The sequence below is a fragment of the Bufo gargarizans genome, chromosome 6 (assembly GCF_014858855.1).
Source record: "Bufo gargarizans isolate SCDJY-AF-19 chromosome 6, ASM1485885v1, whole genome shotgun sequence".
Classification (NCBI taxonomy): domain Eukaryota; kingdom Metazoa; phylum Chordata; class Amphibia; order Anura; family Bufonidae; genus Bufo; species Bufo gargarizans.
The window spans coordinates 272590020-272609615 of NC_058085.1; the positions used below are offsets into that span (position 1 = coordinate 272590020).

Genomic DNA, 19596 nt, shown 5'->3' on the forward strand with positions numbered 1-19596 from the left:
TGCCTGCAGTATATGAACAGCAAACTCCAAAGCACCATAAAGTTAGAGGTAAAAGTCTGATTTTAAAGATCATTCACTCATGCTGCGAAGGTAATTTGACTTGGTGGTCCGACTGTGAGGGTCCTTGAGGGAGATTTCATTGGTTTCTTCTCTACTGCGTAGATCAATCAGCCAACCAAAGTATTAAAGAGCTTGTCCACAGTATATTCTGCCTTCAGGAGACAGTCGTGCTGCCCGCTATAGGATAGGAACAGCTGCATTGTGATGTCATTGGCTATGGTACAGGGGGCATGATTTTGACGCCTGACTATGTAACATGCGGGTGGATTTTGTGGCTCAGGTATTTTAAATATAAAATAATCTATGGGAACATAGTAGAAAGGTTCACATCATATGTTAAATGCACTGTGTAGAGCCCTTTGAAGGTGGAAATCCACTTTCCGATACGATGGTTAGTGTTGCGCTATATGTTAAATATTAAAAGGTAGAAAAAAAATATTACATTTTGTTATACCAAAAATATCATTTCTACACTGAAACCAGAATACAGATATAGTTGTGACTTTGGTACCAAGTTGTAATAATGCTCAAGACATCCCTGGTGCTACTAGCACACAATATTATATTAGCCGCCAAAAATTGGGAGCCCCAGGCAGGGGACCTGAAAGCCACGTGTGAGTACCAAGCCACCGGTTAGCGAACACTGATCGTAAGTATAAAAATACATTCACGAAATAAGAGATCTATATTTATTGCATAGTTCTTCATTGCTACCTATTTCAGCTAATGAAGACTTAGGGCTCATGCACACAACCATTGTTGCTTTGCGGTCCGTTTTTCACTGATCCGTTGTACCATATTTGATTTTTTTTTTTTTTTTTATCTGATTTAAGTCCTCTTCTGTTTCGTTATTCCACCAAACATATCCATATGGTTTCCGTATGTGATCCGTGTGAGATGTTTTGCGGATCAGTAACTTATTAATCACCAAACACATGAGCAATATGGGTTGGGCACAGCATTTCTACAGTGTGGATCCGCAAAATACGGATGACATACAGATGTGTTCCGTGTGCATTCCGTATTTTTTGCGGGCCCATTGACTTGAATGGCGCCTCGGACCGTGATTTGCGGCCAATAATAGGACATGCACTACTTTTTTGTGGAACAGAAACGGAATGCACACGGGAGTACCTTCCGTTGTTTTTGTGGATCAATTTAAGTGAATGGTTCTGCATACGGGCCACAAAAAAACGGAACGGAAGCGGAGATGAATTACGTTCGTGTGCATGAGCCCTTAGGGGGAGATTTATCAAACTGACGTAAAGTAGAGCTGACTTAGTTGCCCATAGAAATCAATAAGATTCCACCTTTGATTTTTTACAGCTCCTTTGGAAAATGAAAGATGGAATCTGATTGGCTGCTATGGGCAACTAAGCCAGTTGTACTGTGGGTGCAGTCAGTGATGCAATTTTGGAAGCCAAAATCGGGTGTGGATCATAACCGTAGAGAAAATGTTAAGGGCAGATACGATTTCTCAAATTTTTTTTTTTTTTTTCAATCCACTCCTGGTTTTGGCTTTAAAAACTGCATAAAAAACCTGGAGGTGTGGCAGCACCCTTAGGAATCCATAACTAGCTAATATATAGTAAGCTAATGTGTTAACTGCTACTTTTTTTACACTAGGTAGATTATGTGGGGATCGTATACCAGAACCAATAGAATCCTCTGATAGCAGGCTATGGATTGAATTTAGAAGTAGCAGTAATATCCTGGGTAAAGGATTCCATGCTCTTTATGAAGGTTTGTGCCTTTCAAGTGTGTTTGTGTTTACTGCAAAAAATACAAGTTGTAATAATATTCACGATTGTGACTATTTACTCCTGCACGGACCGTCCACAGACGAAAAAAAGATCTTGAAGGGGTTGTCTAGTTAACTTTTTAGGCTACTTTCACACTGGCGTTTTGGCTTTCTATTTGTGAGATCCATTCAGGGCTCTCACAAGAGGTCCAAAACGGATCGGTTTTGCCCTAATGCATTCTGAATGGAAAAGGATCCGCTCAGAATGTATCAGTTTACCTCTGTTCAGTCTCCATTCCGCTCTGGAGGCGGACACCAGAACGCTGCCTGCAGCTTTTTGTTGTCCGCCTGACAAAAATGTGTCAGAGAAAATGGATCTGTTCCCAATGACTTGCATTGTGTCAGGACGGATCAGTCTTGTCTGCCACAATAGAAAAGAGATCCGTCCTCCATTGACTTTCAATGGAGTTCATGACTGATCCGTCTTGGGTATGTTAAAGATAATACAACCAAATCCATTCAGAACGGATGCAGATGGTTGTATGATCAGTAACTGAAGCGTTTTTGCTGAACCCTGCCGGATCCAGCAAAGTAGCCTGAACTGTCCACCACAGCTTGAAAAGATGACACTCACCGGCTCCGTTCCAGCTCCCTGGCTTAGTTCAGCAGTCTTCCGTTCCCCGCCCTATAAACTTCTGGATGGACGAGGTCTTGTATGCCACTGCTGCTAATGACTAACCTCAGCAGTGACTTGTCCTCAAGTGGCATGTGACACACTAGTGCCGTACCACTGAGTCATTGGCTGCAACAGTGCACTACAGGATGGGAACCGGAAGACTGCTGAAGGAAGCCAGAGCAAAATGGTGGGGCACTGGTGAGTGATTCTAACTCCCCCAGGCTGAAGTTTACAGTTAAAGTCCAAGAACCTGGGCAGCACCTTTAAAGAAACCGTTCTACTAGGAAGAATCCCAGCCATATGCCCCGTTAGGACATGGCCCTCATAGATGGGTGCATCCTCCCCTCCATTAATTGGAGCCGAGGGCCACTAATAGTTAGTAACACTAATTTACTAATAGCACTAATTTACCATGTGCGGCCACCGCAGGGCGCATGTTCAGTCTACAGACCTGCGTCAATTGTCTGATCCCTGTAGCGTCTCTAATATTAAAGGGGTGACCTGGGGACAGACCATCCCTTTAAATCTTGTACGTTAGATGGTAAGCTATGTAACGTTTATTTCTGTTACCGGCTGTGACTATAATAAAACAGTTCACAAGTTTGGATCAGGTCATCAAGCAGGACCAGATGTACGTCTTGTGATTATAGCCTACTTCATTTCATCTTCTAGCTAAATGTGGAGGCCACATAAAAAAGGATATTGGTCAGATTCAGTCTCCTAACTATCCAGATGATTATCGACCTGACAGACAATGTGAATGGAAAATTACAGTCTCAGAAGGATTTGTGGTTGGCCTTTCTTTCCAAACGTTTGAGGTAAGACACTTCTTAGGCCGAGTTCAGATGGCCGTTCTGATTTTTGTCTGCAGAACACAGACTTACCTGGACGTCCAGTTAGTGTCTGGGTGCGCAGTTATTTTTTTTTATTTATATATTTTTTTTAAAGAATGGTGCATGCAGCTAGTTTCTCTGTAGTGTTAATTGCACCATTTACTTAAAGGGAACCTGTCACTGGGATTTGGGGTATAGAGCTGAGGACATGGGCTGCTAGATGGCCGCTATCACGTCAGCAATAGCCAGTCCCCATAGCTCTCTGTGCTGTTTATTGTGTTAAAAAAATAAAATAAATATAAATATTTTATAGCTATGCAAAGGAGGCAAAGATGAGTCCTGTCTCCTCCTTGCTTCAGAGAGGAGTCCAGCGTTCTCTGAGCCCAGCCACGCCCACTGTGAAGGAGCGCATCCTCCAAATCTCCTCTTTGCTCCTCGGCGTCGCAAAGCTAGAGCACCGCAATCTCGCAATGCGCAAGCTAGCGCATGCGCAGTGTCGGCATAGTGCTCCTTCCCTGTGCTGGAATCAGCCTCACGGAACGAACTGCGCATGCACTAGCTCGCACATCGTGAGATTACGGCGCTCTAGCTTTGTGACGTCAGGGAGCAAGGAGGAGATTCGGAGCATGCGGGGCGGTGCTGCTCTCCTTCACAGTGGGCGTGACTGGGCTCAGTCAGAGAACGCTGGCCTCGTCTAAGGTTAATTAATTTACATATCTATAAAAAAAATGGACACAATAAAAGCGCACAGAGCTATGGGGACTGGGTATTGCGGATGTGCTAGTCGCCATCTAGCAGCCCATGTCCTCAGCTCTATACCCAAAATCCAGGTGATGGGTTCCTTTTAAGTGGGTCTGTGTGCTATGTGGGTGCAGTCTGGATAACGCATGGCCTTGGAGCAGGGATGCCCAACCTGCGGGCCTCCAGCTGTTGCAAAACTACAACTCCCAGCATGACTGGACAGCCTACAGCTATTAGGGCATGCTGGGAGTTGTAGTTTTCGAACAGCTGGAGGGCTGCCGGTTGAGCATGCCTGCCTAAGGGTCCATTCACACGCCAGTGTGTGTTTTGTGGATCCACAAAACACTGACATCGGCGATGTGCGTTCCGCATTTTGCGGACCGCACATCGCCGGCACTTTAATAGAAAATGCATATTCTTGTCCGCAATTGCGGACAAGAATAGGACATGTTCTATTTTTTGGGGGATCGTAATTGCGGACCCGGAAGTGCGGATCCGCAACTCCGGATCCGGGCAGCACAACGTGCTGCCCCATAGAAATGAATGGGTCAGCAAATTCTGTTCCGCAAAATGCAGAACAAAATTGCGGAGGTGTGAATGGACCCTTAAAGGGATATTCCACTTCCAGATGTATTGTATGCAATGATTAAATGAGACCGGATCAACTATATATTTGGTTTAGTAACGGAAACCACATAGTATCACATTCTTCTTTTTTGTTTTGTTTTTTTCCTAACTGTTTTTATTTTCAGATTATTAGATCATTTCATTATTTTATTTTTTCTGTATCTTTCCTGAGCAACTAAGTTTCTCTGCTCTTCTAACAGCAGTTCAGAGATCTGCTTTGCTATAGCCACATGGACATGGAAAACTCTATTAAGATGAGAGAATTTTCTGTGCATGCTCTGAGACTGATGCAGGGAGGGGGAGGAGTTTAGTGGAGAGGATCGCCTATTATCAGTGGTGTGATTATTTATTGTAATCCTGCCAGTGATGAAGTGACTGCTGAGAAGGTAAATCTTTAGAAATGGAAAGTGTCGGCTTATTATTAGGCTCAGTGGTCAGTATGAAAACGGCAAGATTTCAGGATTATTCTAAAAGGACACGTCCATCAAAAATTGTTTCACATATTAACAACCTATGTCCATCTTCTATTCAGTTATTTTCATTAAAAATGGATGGATGAATTTTTGGATATAATTTAAGTCACTGCATGTATTATACTTTCTGTCCTGGCTCTGTAGCTTCCTCTTTGTTGTACGGTAGGCAGGCAGTCTCAACTTTTTCACTCAGGCCATCTTTGTGACTAGAGAAATCCCCCCTTCCCCGTAGTGACTTAGAGAATTAAACTAATCAATGTACTGCTCTTCTATGAGCATATTTAGCTAGGCCTATACAATGAAGTTCTCTCACTGTTATCCCAACTCTACACCTACTATTGTCATGAGGATTATCCTTCAAAATATTTCCCCTCACTTCAGCGGAAAATGGATTACCAATCTATTCAGGAATCTTATCTGCTACAGAACAGTATTTCAATCTTCATGGAATAGTTCTGAAATGAAAAACAAAAATGATAAAAAAAATATTTCTATGAATAAGGAGTTTAAAACCAATTTCTCATGGAATTTTCCATTTACCGTAGTACATATGTGGAAAATATCATAAAAAAAAAATTATTTAAGTAACTTGTTATTACAGTATGGATCGTGGGTGCTCTAGCTAAAATTGGCTGTCCGAATATTGGGCAGACTAGATGGGCCAAATGGTTCTTATCTGCTGACACATTCTATTAATAGCCAACTGTAATGTAGCAGAGGTATAGAACTTTTTTTTTTTTTTTTATGTTTTGAAGTAAAACTAGATAATTTTTGACAATACAACATCTTTAGAAGAGACCTGTTATGCTGCCCGAAACACAGGCGGGGTAAAATACCAACAGGCTCCCTAGAAAACAGTGTGGGAGAAGCCATCAGGGTGCCCTCTGGTTTGGGCACTGAAGCTCATGACTGATTCCCTTTAAGAAAACTATTGAAATCGGAAGTAGAGGTTCTACCTGTACTAACATCAGGTTACAGCTTCCATCCTTTGTGTGCTGGGTAGAAAATTAAGCTTGTAATATGATTAGTTGGTTTTAGGCAACTTCTTCAGAAGTTGGTTAGGGGAGCATTACATCACTGGCATTCAAATAACCAACCATCCAAATAATGCATGGATGTGGTGGGTCTACCAGAGGGGGCTCCAGAGTACAAGACCACCATATGATGTTCATATGTCCTAATAGGACATACGGGTAGGTGGTGTCATGAGACTGCTGCCTTATATATATTATTTGCTTGAAGGCCTCAAAGGATCTTTTCAGGTTACTGAAGATAAAGTAACAACCAAGGTGAATTGCTCTGGCGTTGTTTTTACGATTTGTCTATATACTGTATTATACACTTGGACAGTAAAGTCAAACCACGAATATATTTGAATTATGTTGAACTCTAATTTCTTTCCCATAGTTTGAAACGCATGACAATTGCTTATATGATCACCTGCAAATACGTGATGGTCCATCAGAAGATAGTCCCCTTATTGGGCAGTTCTGTGGCTATGAGAAGCCTGATGACATTAAATCTACCTCAAATAATCTTTGGATAAAATTTTTCTCTGATTCTTCAGTCAATAAAGCTGGATTTTCTGCGAACTTCTTTAAAGGTAGTGGTTTTTTTTGTCTTTTCAACTTTGTAAGGCTGTTTGATGCACAGGGCTAGCTCCTGTGACTTGTAAAGTGGATGTCTTCTGCTGATATGGGCCTAAATCTTCTTTGATCATGTGCATTGTGAACCTCATCAGGACTACCCCTCTCCACAGTTCCATATATATGGGCCGCAAAAAAACATTAAAAACGTTTGTGTACACGAGACCTTACACTGTGCCAATTAAAAAAAAAAACATTTATTTTTATTTTTATTTTTTAAGAGATCGATGAGTGTGCCACACCAGATAATGGAGGATGTGCCCAGCGTTGTGTTAATACATTGGGAAGTTACAGATGTGTCTGTGACCCAGGATATGAACTGACTCCGGATAAGAAAAGCTGTGAAGGTAGGTAGAAACTAGATCACAAAGATATATAAAAAAAATCCTTGTGTGCACACAACCATAGATAATATGTAGGATAGTCTCCTATAAGGCCTCATGCACACAGCTGTGTCTGTACTTCGTTCTGCAAACATTAAATCCACAAAAAACAGCATTTTATATTTGTAAACATTATTATTTTTTTTTATTTTTTTTTTTTCTTCCTCCCATCAATAGAAAATACTGTTTGTCCACAAAACGGACAAGAATAGGACTAGTTTTATAACTTGCCGCAATGTCCCCAGGGATCCACAAAAAATGTGTGCATGGCCTAATAGGAATGAATAGGTCAATGTCTGTCTGCAAAAAAAATAATAATGCAGGTAGCACACACAAGAAAAATCCAGTAGTGTGCATGAGACCTAAGAAAAATGTTAGTTTTTATTGTTTGTAAAGAGAATTTGTAATAAAATACACAGTTGCTATTAGGGATGAGAGAAGCCAGCTTCGGATCCTAGATCTGAAGTCGCTTCGCTCAAAAATTTCGGTTTACTGCTGTACGGAGATCAGTCTGTCGGTATCTGACGAGGCAAAGTGAGTTATTCCCAAAGTCTGGTGAGACTTTGGTAAATAACTTCGGTATTTAAATTTTTAAACAGAAATACCATTTTAAAACTTTGGATCCGAAGTCTGCTTTGGTTCCGAGCTACCAGTCAGTACCGAAGCCAACTTCCGATCCAAGGTTTAGAATGGTTTTCAGATTTAAACTCAAATGCCGAAGTTATTCACCAAAGTCTCGAAAGACTTTGGGAATAACTCCCTTCGCCTCGTCGGAGGCCATACGTTTTTATGCTGTATGGCGACTGTACAGTGTTAAGCCGAAGTTTTGAGCGAAGCGACCTTTTGGATCTAGGATTCCTAGTTGCTTTGCTCGTTCCTAGTTGCTTTGCTCGTTCCTAGTTGCTTTGCTCGTTCCTAGTTGCTTTGCTCGTTCCTAGTTGCTTTGCTCGTTCCTAGTTGCTTTGCTCGTTCCTAGTTGCTTTGCTCGTTCCTAGTTGCTTTGCTCGTTCCTAGTTGCTTTGCTCGTTCCTAGTTGCTTTGCTCGTTCCTAGTTGCTTTGCTCGTTCCTAGTTGCTTTGCTCGTTCCTAGTTGCTTTGCTCGTTCCTAGTTGCTTTGCTCGTTCCTAGTTGCTTTGCTCGTTCCTAGTTGCTTTGCTCGTTCCTAGTTGCTTTGCTCGTTCCTAGTTGCTTTATTCAAAATAATTACCCATAAATTCTTGATTTTTCTCTCTCCCGTAGTTGCATGTGGCGGTGTTATCACAAAGCTGGATGGGACGATCACTAGCCCTGGTTGGCCTAATGAATACCCCACTAATAAAAACTGTGTGTGGCAGGTGGTGGCTCCAGCGCAGTACAGAATATCTCTACAGTTTGAATTCTTTGAACTTGAAGGCAACGATGTAAGTTCAGTAGACACAAAATATAAATGCTTTATTTAACCCCTGCATTGAACCCATTGTAGCATTATGGTAATGGCTCATACCATACAGTACTCATTCCCCTATGTTACGTTTATGTAGGAGTAGATCTACAAGAACAGTAATATCAGTCTTTACTTTGGCTTCTGCAGGTTTGTAAATACGATTATGTGGAAGTTCGCAGTGTGCTCAAGACGGATACTAAACTACATGGAAGATATTGTGGATCTGAGAAACCAGAAGTGGTAACTTCACAGGGCAATACTATCCGACTGGAATTTAAATCTGACAACACGGTGTCAAAAAGAGGGTTTAAAGTCAACTTCTTCTCTGGTAAGAAGATTGGTTTCTTCTGTATGATGAGCTTTAGGACGCGCTTTCATTTAAAGAGTCGCACTGTTGTGACGTTGCTCGTTTAAAGAGGAGCTTTCACCAGTTTTTTTACTTTATAAAAGCAATAACTCATACTGTAGTCCATGTTCAGAAGATGCCATCTCGCAATTTTTATATATATTTTTTTTCATAATCCGCTCCTCTGTGGCGCACCTATGTCTCCTGTTTGTCTTATGTTGCCTGAGATGCTATTTGATGGCATCGGTACATAGAGCAGGAGACATCAGCTTTTCTCAGTGGGAGTCTCCATCTCCCTGGCTGTGACATGGTCCAATAGCAGCGGACAACTTCACAGCCAGGGAGAAGGAAAGCTGTTCTCCTGAGATTTGGTAAATCTTAGATATCAGGCTATGTAAGCGAGTACAGCAAGTACCATGTTCTTTTACATAGGCTGTTCTCGTGGGATTTACCGAATCTCACGAGAGCAGGTCTTCTCCCTGTCTGTGAAGTGGTCCACTGCGATTGGACGGCGTCACAGCCAGGGAGAAGGAGACGAGCACTGAGAAAAGCTGATGGTCTTTTCCTCCTTGTACTGATTCTATTAATTGGCATATCAGGAGCCAAAATGTACGTATGAGGTATTGCTTTTATAAAGTAAAACTAGTGACAGGTATTAACCTTTTCGCTGCCAGCGTTGTACATGTACGGCGCTGGAGCAATAGGCAAACCTGGCATCCGCTCACATGTGCAATGGGTGTCATGGCCAGCAGGTCTTTGCTGTTTCAAACAGCAGAGACCTGCCGCTAATTACAGCGACCGTCAATAATGCCGATCGCAGTAATTAAAGCCTTTTTTAGATGCCGTGATCAAGTGAGCTCACGCTTCTGGGGGTCTTACTGGCATTCTCTGTGGCAAGTAAGGATGCCGGTAATTGATTTGAATGCGCTGGGTCTCGCTGACGAGACCCAGAGTATTCAAACTGCAATTACTATTTTGGCCACCAATGACAGGCCAATATAAGAAATGAGCAATATAAAGTAATAAACACATTTTAAAAATACATTATCATAAAAAATTTAAGATAATAAAAAAATGATTTTTATAGGCTCATATGAGCTTCAAAATCATTACAAAAAATTCAAAAAAGTAAAAAAATATACAAATTTTAAAGTTGAATCGCGCCCTTTTCCGTATAATAAAATAAAGCTTAAATAACAAAAAAATAAAAACATCATGGGTATCACTGTGAGCGAAAACGCCCGTACTGTTAATAAAAATATTTTTCTAATTCGGCTAATGGCGCAATGGAAAAAAGGGTCAAAATGGCCAATTTGCCCTTTTTTTTCATTGCTTCTTACCCAAATTTTTTTAATAAAATGTGATCAAAAAGACACACACACTCCACAATGGTATCAGTAAAAACTACAGATTGTCCTGCAAAAACTGGACTCGGCAAAGTAAATATAACTATAAAAAAGTTATAGCGGTCAGAATATGGTGATTAAAAATAACTTTTTTTTTTTTTGTTAAAGTATACATTTATTTTTACACAATTTAGACATAAAAACCTATCCATATGGGGTATCGTTGTAATCGTACTGACCCAAAGAATGAAGGGCGTGGGTCCGTTTTTTCACAAATGAAACGCCGTGGGATCAAAACTCTTAAACCGGTTGGAGGAATTTATTTTTTATTTTTCCCCAATTCCACTCCATTTGGAATTGTTTTACCGCTTCCCACTACATTGTATGTCACAATTAATAGTGGCATTAGAAAGTACAACTTGTCCCGCAAAAAATAAGCTTTCATGCAGCTATGTGAACGGAAATATAAAAAAGTTGTGGCTCAAGAAAGATGGGGAAGAAAGATGAAAACTAAAAATCCTCCGGTAGTGGAAGGGTTAAAGCTCCATCTGCTTTCCTGTACAGATAAGGACGAGTGCTCGAAGGAGAACGGGGGCTGTCAGCATGAGTGCCTCAATACTTTAGGCAGCTATGTGTGCCAGTGCAAAAATGGCTACATGCTCCATGAAAATGGACACGACTGTAAAGAGGGTAAGGCCGTCCACTGACTTTGTGAAGAAGTCATCACCTTTATCATTAGATTGCATTTGTACTTGATAAATACTGAACAAAAATACATAATTGGTATCGACATCGACTGTATTAGGGGGCTTCCATCAAAGATTAATACAGAATTTCCAGAGTGGCCAACCATGCAGCCGCAGTTATCTGCTCCTTTTACGTCACAACAATGGATGTTGTTTTCCGAGCTGCAGGGAGGGGAAGAGCCGGCCCGGGAGTAACAGAGACCGAATCCAGTGGCGGGGAACAGGTGTGTATGGTCACCACTGCAGGTTGGCCATTCTGGGAGGTCTTTTATTAGTTTTGGATAACCCTTCTGAGCATTGCTGCATGTACTGACTGTTGAAGCCAAGGAGACTCTCTTCAGATTTCAACAGTTCCTACCTAGTATGCAACATGGACCCTGTGAGGTCTGCCTATAGGTCATTTGAGCAGAATTATCAAAGTGCCTAACAGAAATATGGAGAAAAGATGTATAATTCTTCTATTTTGGAGCTAGTTTCCAATTTTTACTAAAGTGCATAAACCACTAGACCACAAAAGCACCTTTTTATAAAAAGCAGAATAGTTTCAATCTGCCGTGTCAATCTACTTCCCAGGATTTGGGCCTAGTTCCCAATCTGTGTTTGGTCAGTAATTTCCATTAAAAAAATGTTTTTTTTTTTTTTTTCACCAAAACCAGGAGTGGAGGCTACACAGAGATGAGGTGTAGTGGAAAGATTTCCCCCTGTTCTGTGTTTTTGAGGCGTACCTGGTTTTGTCTCACAATGACTGATGGAAATCACTGATCAAACACGGACTAAATTACTGAACTGTGAACTAGGCCCTACTCTGACCGTAACTCTACGTGAAATGAGTCAAATGTTTTCATTGCAGTCTGTTTCTTAGTATCCAAATGCTGTGACGAAAACTACAATTAATATCTGTGGGGAAAATGTAGAGATGAGGAACTGGTTCTTAAAGGGAGTCTGACACCTCCAAAATGGTTTCCAAGTAAGCATACTGCCATGTAGGGTACCTGTCTTGTAAAAATCCAGCCCTCTGTTCCTGAGATGCTGCTTTTTTATTTTTATGAGAATAAGGTGTTTGGTGCACTGAACCACTGTTGGTTGGAATCACTGGCGGAGCAATGCTGCATCCATCACCTTTTCTTGTTTAAGTTAGTCCTTGAGATTCCAAAGCTGGTAGCAAAAGCAGAGAAGACGGGTGCACCAAAAACCTTATTTGTGGAAAAAAAAAAAAAAGCTCTGTATTAGAGGAGTGGATTTTCATAAGAAACTTATGGGTATGTTTCAGGGCACCTACCCTACATGGCAGTATGCTTGCTTTTGAAACTAATGTCCTATGTTGTGATAAGGCTATGTTCACACTTGTGCTGTGGCTTCCGGTTATAACATATTCATTGAATAACTAATATGAATAACACCCAATGGACCCCATTGAATCAGTAAGATCTGTTATTGCAGAAGAAATAGCAAATTTTGCTCCTTAGGCCCATTCCTCGTGCGTGCAATGCGTGAGGCGAACGCATTGCACCCGCACTGAATCCGCTTCAATGGGGCTGTGCACATGAGCAGTGATTTTTCACGCATCACTTGTGCGTTGCATGAAAATCGCAGCATGCTCTATATTGTGCGTTTTTCACGCAACGCAGGCCCCATAGAAGTGAATAGGGCTGCATGAAAACCGCAAGCAAGTGCGGATGCAGTGCGATTTTCACGCATGGTTGCTAGGTGACGCTCGCGATGGGGACCCGATCTTTTATTGTCCCATATAACATGGTTATAAGGGAAAATAATAGCATTCTTAATACAGAATGCTAAGTAAATTAGGGATGGAGGGGTTAAAAAAATAAATACAATTTTACTCCCCTCCTCCACTTGTTTGCGCAGCCCGGCTTGAAGTCTTTTTATTTTTTTTTTTTTTTTTTTTCTTTGAGGACCTGATAAAAAAGGACCTTTGACATCACTGCGATCATCACATGGGCACAGTGATGTCACTAAAGGTCCTTTTCTCCCAGGTCCTCGAAGAAGAAAGAAGACAAACTCGCCTCATCCAGCCCGGCTTATTTAAAAAAAAAAATATTTTATTTTTTAACCCCTCCATCCCTAATTTACCGTACTTATAAGAATACCGAACCCAAACCCGAACTTCGGTGAAGAAGTTTGGGTCTGGGTACCACATTCAGTTTTCTTGCGTGCTTGCAAAATGCATTGCACTCGCGCGTAAAAAAAAAAAAAAAACAGAACACAATCGCATTCAATACTCGCCCCACTCGCAGGCAAAATCGCACGATTTTCCCGCGACGCACCCGCATCCTATCCAGCCCTCGCATACGACGCCCGTGTGAAAGAGGGATTATTCTGTGATTTCACACCCTTTTAAGGTAGTCTATATGCTCTCATGGACAACCCTTTTAATGCATTTTGTATTTAGCATAATGTTACATTAATTGTATTACTATTTATAACTCCTCATCAATTTACATCCAGCTGGCTGTGAACACAGATTCCTAAGTGCAGAAGGAACCGTTTCAAGCCCCAACTATCCTGATAAGTACCCCAGTCGAAAAGAGTGCACCTGGGAGATCTCCACTACAGCAGGTCATAGAGTCAAACTTGTAAGTAAAAGTCCTGATCCTGACAAAGGTTTATTAAAAGGATTTTCCAGGATTAAAGTGGTTGTCTGGGCTTTTTCCATTGATGACCTCAGGATAGATCAATATCAGCTGTCAGTACGTTCAGTTTCTGTTCTCTCTTCCTGCTCTACACTGTGTATGTCTATGGCAAAGCAGCGGACAGTAATAGAGAAGGGAGACGGCATGTGCACGCTGCGTGTGCCTTGTTCTCATACAGCTGATCGGCGGGGGTGCCGTTGTTGGACCCCCTCTGATCTGATATTGATGACCTGTCCTGAGGATAGGTCATCGGTAGAAAAAGTCCGGAGAACCCATTTTAATATTGATCACGTTTCCTTAGGATAGGCTATCGGTATCCGATCAGCTCTTTGCTCTCTGGAATCAGACACCAGAACGCTCCATTCAAAAGGGGAATACAGCCACCATTCCTGTGACTGGTTGGACCCCGCCAAATTGGCACATATTCCCTATGCGTTAATCAGATATAATTTAATGTGCTTCAGAGAGGAACTTGTATGATTGATGCTGTTGACAGGTGCATGCATACTTGCCAATGTTTTTTTTTTTTCATATTCACAGCTCAGGACCATAGACAACACAAGAGCTGTGCTCTTTTAGATGTTTGCTCCCGCAGAGCTTTTCTTTATACCTTGGATGTTCCATATCCTCTGTATTTTCAGAGCTGACATCACTTACTGTAGCCTCTAACCGTCCACTGATTTTACTTCCTTTTCCTAATCATTTTTACACTTCCAGGTGTTTAATGACTTTGAAATTGAATTGCACCAGGAATGTGCCTATGACCACCTTGAGCTGTATGACGGACCAACCGGGAAATCCCCAATTCTAGGCCGATTTTGTGGCAGCAGTAAACCCGAACCTATTATTGCATCCACAAATCATATGTTTATGCGCTTTTATTCTGATGCTTCGGTGCAGAGGAAAGGGTTTCAAGCCAAGTACAACACAGGTAGGTGACTAAATATAATGTGTCGTATACACTGAAGAACTCTAAACGACCGCATGGCCTTTAGGTCGCAGGCTGTACTATGGCTTTGAACAAGCTTCTGTAATATGGCACTTGATTTCATATAGAGATGTGTTTTATATACTGTATCGGGGAATTCTGAATTAATAGCCGAAAGTGGAGAACGGTCATAGAGAGCATCTGTTGTTCTGGAAGCCTTGTCCTGTCCTGCATCACACAGAGAACCCATTGCCTTAAAAGGGAATTGTGTAATACTTAACTTCCCCTGTGGAAGCACTGTAGGGAAACTGAACAGTTGGGTTTTTCCACAGATTACAGCTCATTACTGTTGCTTTCCCATAGAAGTGAATGGGTGATTAAGGGACCCCTATGTTTTTGAATGGTGACCTGTCAGACCCAAGTGATCATACATGTGTCACCTCGCCTGTGGATTGGATGATAAACCACTTTATTTTTCAAAAGCACAATTTTATTTTTTTATTTTTTTTGTGATCTGTTCAAACCCTTTTATGAACATATTTTAAGTGAGTGATTAGTAATGTACCTGCAGGCAGCAGATGGATCACCATTCTTGCAGTAATGCAGCCGAACAGGTCAGAAGAAATCAGTGACGTTCTAGAAGTAGGAGCAATGTCTGGAAATCTTCTATATTGTGTTTCTTTGCATCTACAGAATGCGGAGGACGACTGAAAGCTGAGATCCAAACAAAAGATCTCTTTTCACATGCCCAGTACGGTGATAATATTTACCCAGTACAAGCCAACTGTGACTGGGTCATTGTAGCAGAAGATGGCTATGGAGTAGAACTGATCTTTGAGACCTTTGAAATGGAGGAAGAATCAGACTGTGGTTATGACTACATGGAGATATACGATGGTTATGACAGTACTGCTCCACGACTAGCTAGATATTGTGGCTCGGGGGTAAGTTTTCCATATTTCTGTGAATTCCCTTTTTTTATTTGAAATGTTTCAAGTTCTGTAATATTTGATTAGCATATATGTGAAAGCACACAGAAGAGAAGCTATCAGTGCTGAATGCCAGACAAGACAAACCATGTCAAACTTGTGGCCCTCAAACTGTTGAGAAACTACAATTTCCGTGATGCTCAGACAGCCTACAGCTATCTGGGTATGCGGAGATATGTAGTTTTGCAACAGCTAGAGGCCACGAGTTTGACATTCCTGATATAAACACTAATTTTTCAACCTGTGGTACATATACCCCAGGGGTTAGACACCATGGGGATAACTAGTCACGACCTACACTCCAGAATTCTGGCTTCAAAAAGTTGCAGAAAAGGTGCTTTGCAACTTTTTGCGGTCACTTGCGCTCAAATTTTGTGACTTTTTGCACTTTTACACCACTCATTAGTTTTGAAATATGAGCGAGGAAGTGTGTGTGGTTAGCTATGGGACACAATGTTTCAGCTACAAGATGTGCTTTTCCTGTAGTAATCTGGGGGAGGGGGGAGGGAGAGAGAGTCTATGCACAGGCTGACAGCAGCACTGATTGGACAGAGCCAGACTCGCCCACTACTGGTAACACCCAGCAGTACCTTTACTGCTGTAAATTTATTTGTAAACTTAGAGTAGGAATAATAAAGGAATGGCACAGCCTAGAGCCATAAGAATACATGCTCCAGAATTGTAATTACATGGGGAATGCAAGTAGTTACTAAAACAGTCAGGAGAGGCGACGGGTCCTGCTTAAGTACAAACTGATAATACAAGCTTTGGAGCAACCTAGGTTGTGTAACCTCGTCTATAGTGTAGCAGAAGCTTGGCTAGAGACAACCGGTAATAATGTCCAGCTGACGACTACACAACTAGGACACCAGAAATTGTTATAAAGGGGGTTGTCCAGTTTCAGGAAATGCCCCTGTTTTAAAGAACTGGTAAGTACTTGGCAGATCTAGCGCTGCTGCTTTTGTTCCCCCGACTGGGCTCTGTTTACCTGGCTGCAGCAGTGACATCGCAACAAATGGCCACTACAGCCAGTCACTGGCCTCAGTAGTGCACTGAAGAGGCCAGTGAGTGAGAGGCTGCAGTGGGCATGGGTTGTTGATGTGACAGACCCCTAAATGGAGCCGCCAGGAGACTACTTGCCAGTTCTTTATTGCAGGGTGATCCTGAGGGAACTGACACCGACAATCTTATGAGTATGGGACCACCTGACTCTACACTGCTAGTAGATGTTGTGGAGGAAAGAAGGATCTGAGAGATTTCAGTCTTTTCTGACTTTTCTCAGATCCACTCCTGGTGTTGTCTCAAAATCTGGAGAAAGAAAACACTGGCCCAGACAAAATGTCTAGACCTGCACCAAATTTATTACGGGGGTTCCATTTAGATCAGCAGTTCTCAACCTAGGGGTTGCGACCCCTTTGCGGGTCGATCGGCCCTTTCCTGGGGGTTGCCTGAGGCTTCCTATTGTGGGTCGCCCGCACAACAGCAGCGGCCCCTTATCCTCGCGCACAGGAAGTGATGTCCTATCACTGCCTGTGCTTGAAGGAGCCTGACGTCTGGACGGGTAAGTCGGGCCGCCTGTCTGCTGAGGTCCGAGTTTTTTTTTGTTAATGACACCGCCGCTGAGCACCACTGCCACCAATGATTTAATTGAGCCTGGCTAATTTTATTTAGATTTGGCTGAGCAAGGCTTAATTTATTTGGGGGGACATGAAGCACCGCTGATTTATTTATTTGGGGGACCCTGAGCACTTCTGATTTATTTATTTGGGGGGGACTTGAAGCACCACTGATTTTATTTTTATTATATTTATTTATTTTTATTTTTATTTTTATTTTGGGGGGGGGGGGGGGGATACTGTGAGCACCACTGAGTTATTTATTTGAGGGCTACTGTGCGCACCACTACAATTCATAACAGTAGCAAAATTAGTTATGACGTAGCAAGGAAAAAAATGTAATGGTTGGGGGTCACCACAACATGAGGAACTGTATTAAGGGGTCACGGCTTTAGAAAGGTTGAGAACCACTGATTTAGATGATGCTTCTGGTTTAAGGATAGACCTTTTTCTCTATCAACTATTGGTTGGCTCACTTTAAGACAGAATGGCACATCTGAGGACACGCTTCTTTCCCACAGAGCCATGCCCCATCCCCTTTTCGAGCAAGACGAAAAAAAGCATCCACTTTTTCAACAGATCATAGATGAAGGCACATTGGTAGATCTGGGGCACGGTCTCAAAAACATGTGCAATTCCAGCTTTTTTCTGCTTTCCCCGTTGAAATGGATACATGACCCAGCTGGTTGCACATGTTTTATGGTGATATTACCGATAACCAAAAGAGGATTTGGCTGCTAATTCTTCAGTGCATATGGACAACTTTTCTAGACCTTGTTAGCTTGATTGCACTGGTTGATGAGTTTCTCGGCCTGACAAAAAAAATTACTGCAAACTCGATAGGTAAAACATAGAAAACCAGCATTTTAATGTCTAATGTTCTTCAAAATGTTCGGCTGCTGGTTTTATCTCCAAATCTGGTAATAGGTTATAAGAAAACCATGATAATTGCATTGTATGTTTTATACCTGGTGTATACTTTTAATTGAAGGTTTTTTTTTGTGTTTTTTTTCTCCTTTAGCCCCCAGAAGAAATATATTCAGCTGGAGACTCCATTATGATTCGCTTTCATACGGACGATACAATCAACAAAAAAGGATTCCATGCCCGATACACCAGCACCAAATTTCAGGACGCTCTACATATGAGGAAATGATTTGTACACAACTTAGTCACTAAACATTTACAACATCAATGTTATGGACCTCTGGGAGATTGAGCTGATTGCTGTGCATCTCTCTGATTAATGGCTGAACACAGTCTGCAGGATATTTGTACCAATAAGGATCCAAATTTTACTAGCATGCTATTGTACTGTGCCAATGTACCAAGGACCAAATATCTGCATCTAATAGGCCAGCTTAGTTTATATTCCTTTAGAGAAGGACTTTTGTTAGGTTCATAAAGGGGTTGTCCGAGATAACAAAAAATTTTAGAGACCCTAAATTGTCTTAAAGTTAGTCATACTCAGTCCTTTCTCTAGTGCCATTCTCTGCTGCACTAGCCCAGTTCTTCTGGTGCTGGTTCTTTAGAAGCAACATCAGTAATTTGCTGGAATACGGCACATGACCGCTGCAGCCAATCAGTGTCCTCAACTGTCTACTGCAGAGGCAGTAATTGGCTGCAGTGTTAAGATGCCATATAGCAGCACGTCATTGTGCATGCCACACACTGATGTGCCAATTACTGTCCTCCAGCAGGAGAATCTGACCAGAGAAATTAGAGTGAGTATAGCATTTTTTAAATTTTAATACATTTTAGGGTTTGAGCGAGATTTTTTTTCATTAAGTGGAACAACCCCTTTAAGCCCCCATGCCTGTTCTGTACCGGTCAACTAATACCGCAGCTGGTTAAATCAGTGGCCAATGCGGCTCCATATAGTGGCTGTGGAAGTTCAGGTTTTTATTCACCATGGCTGATTGGCTGGCTAAATACCATATCACATGCGGTAGCCCATGCTTGTAGTGTTGAAAACATAACCACACCTCATCTTTAAAAGTATTAGGTGGTTTCAGTAAGTTATGCTTCTTGAAATGAGTTTCGTACCTAATAGATGAATGTGACGGGGTGGGTCATCTTTAGAAAGCCAAATCCCAGCTGGATAAGGACCTGCTAGTGGTTTAGTGGCCCCAAACCTAGTGACAGGATCCCTTTTAAAACTTACTCTTCAATGTATTGTAAATTAGAAATGATGGCATCTTTTAATCTCCACCTTGTGCTGTTTTTATTTCTTCTGAAACTGCCCTAGTGATGTATAGATTGTCTAGATTACTGCTTGCTCTGAGGTTGCCATGGTAGTATTAGTAGACATCTCTGCATGGACATCCTGTCACATGATCTCCACTCAAAGAACACACTTCTAGGAATAAAG

At 41.8% G+C, this 19596-nt stretch overlaps 1 protein-coding gene across 1 annotated transcript in view; it reads left to right on the forward strand.

The window, feature by feature from the left end:
• LOC122942141 (tolloid-like protein 2) overlaps positions 1–18930 on the forward strand; it is a 58315-nt gene extending 39385 nt beyond the window's left edge. The window contains exons 10-20 of the mRNA XM_044299638.1: positions 1687–1803; positions 3150–3295; positions 6559–6754; positions 7019–7144; positions 8420–8580; positions 8751–8931; positions 10860–10985; positions 13508–13635; positions 14410–14623; positions 15314–15564; positions 18247–18930. Coding sequence (XP_044155573.1) covers positions 1687–1803; positions 3150–3295; positions 6559–6754; positions 7019–7144; positions 8420–8580; positions 8751–8931; positions 10860–10985; positions 13508–13635; positions 14410–14623; positions 15314–15564; positions 18247–18381 — 1781 coding nt within the window. The 3' untranslated portion in view covers positions 18382–18930. The remainder of the gene's footprint in view (positions 1–1686; positions 1804–3149; positions 3296–6558; positions 6755–7018; positions 7145–8419; positions 8581–8750; positions 8932–10859; positions 10986–13507; positions 13636–14409; positions 14624–15313; positions 15565–18246) is intronic.
• The last annotated feature ends 666 nt before the right edge of the window (positions 18931–19596 follow it).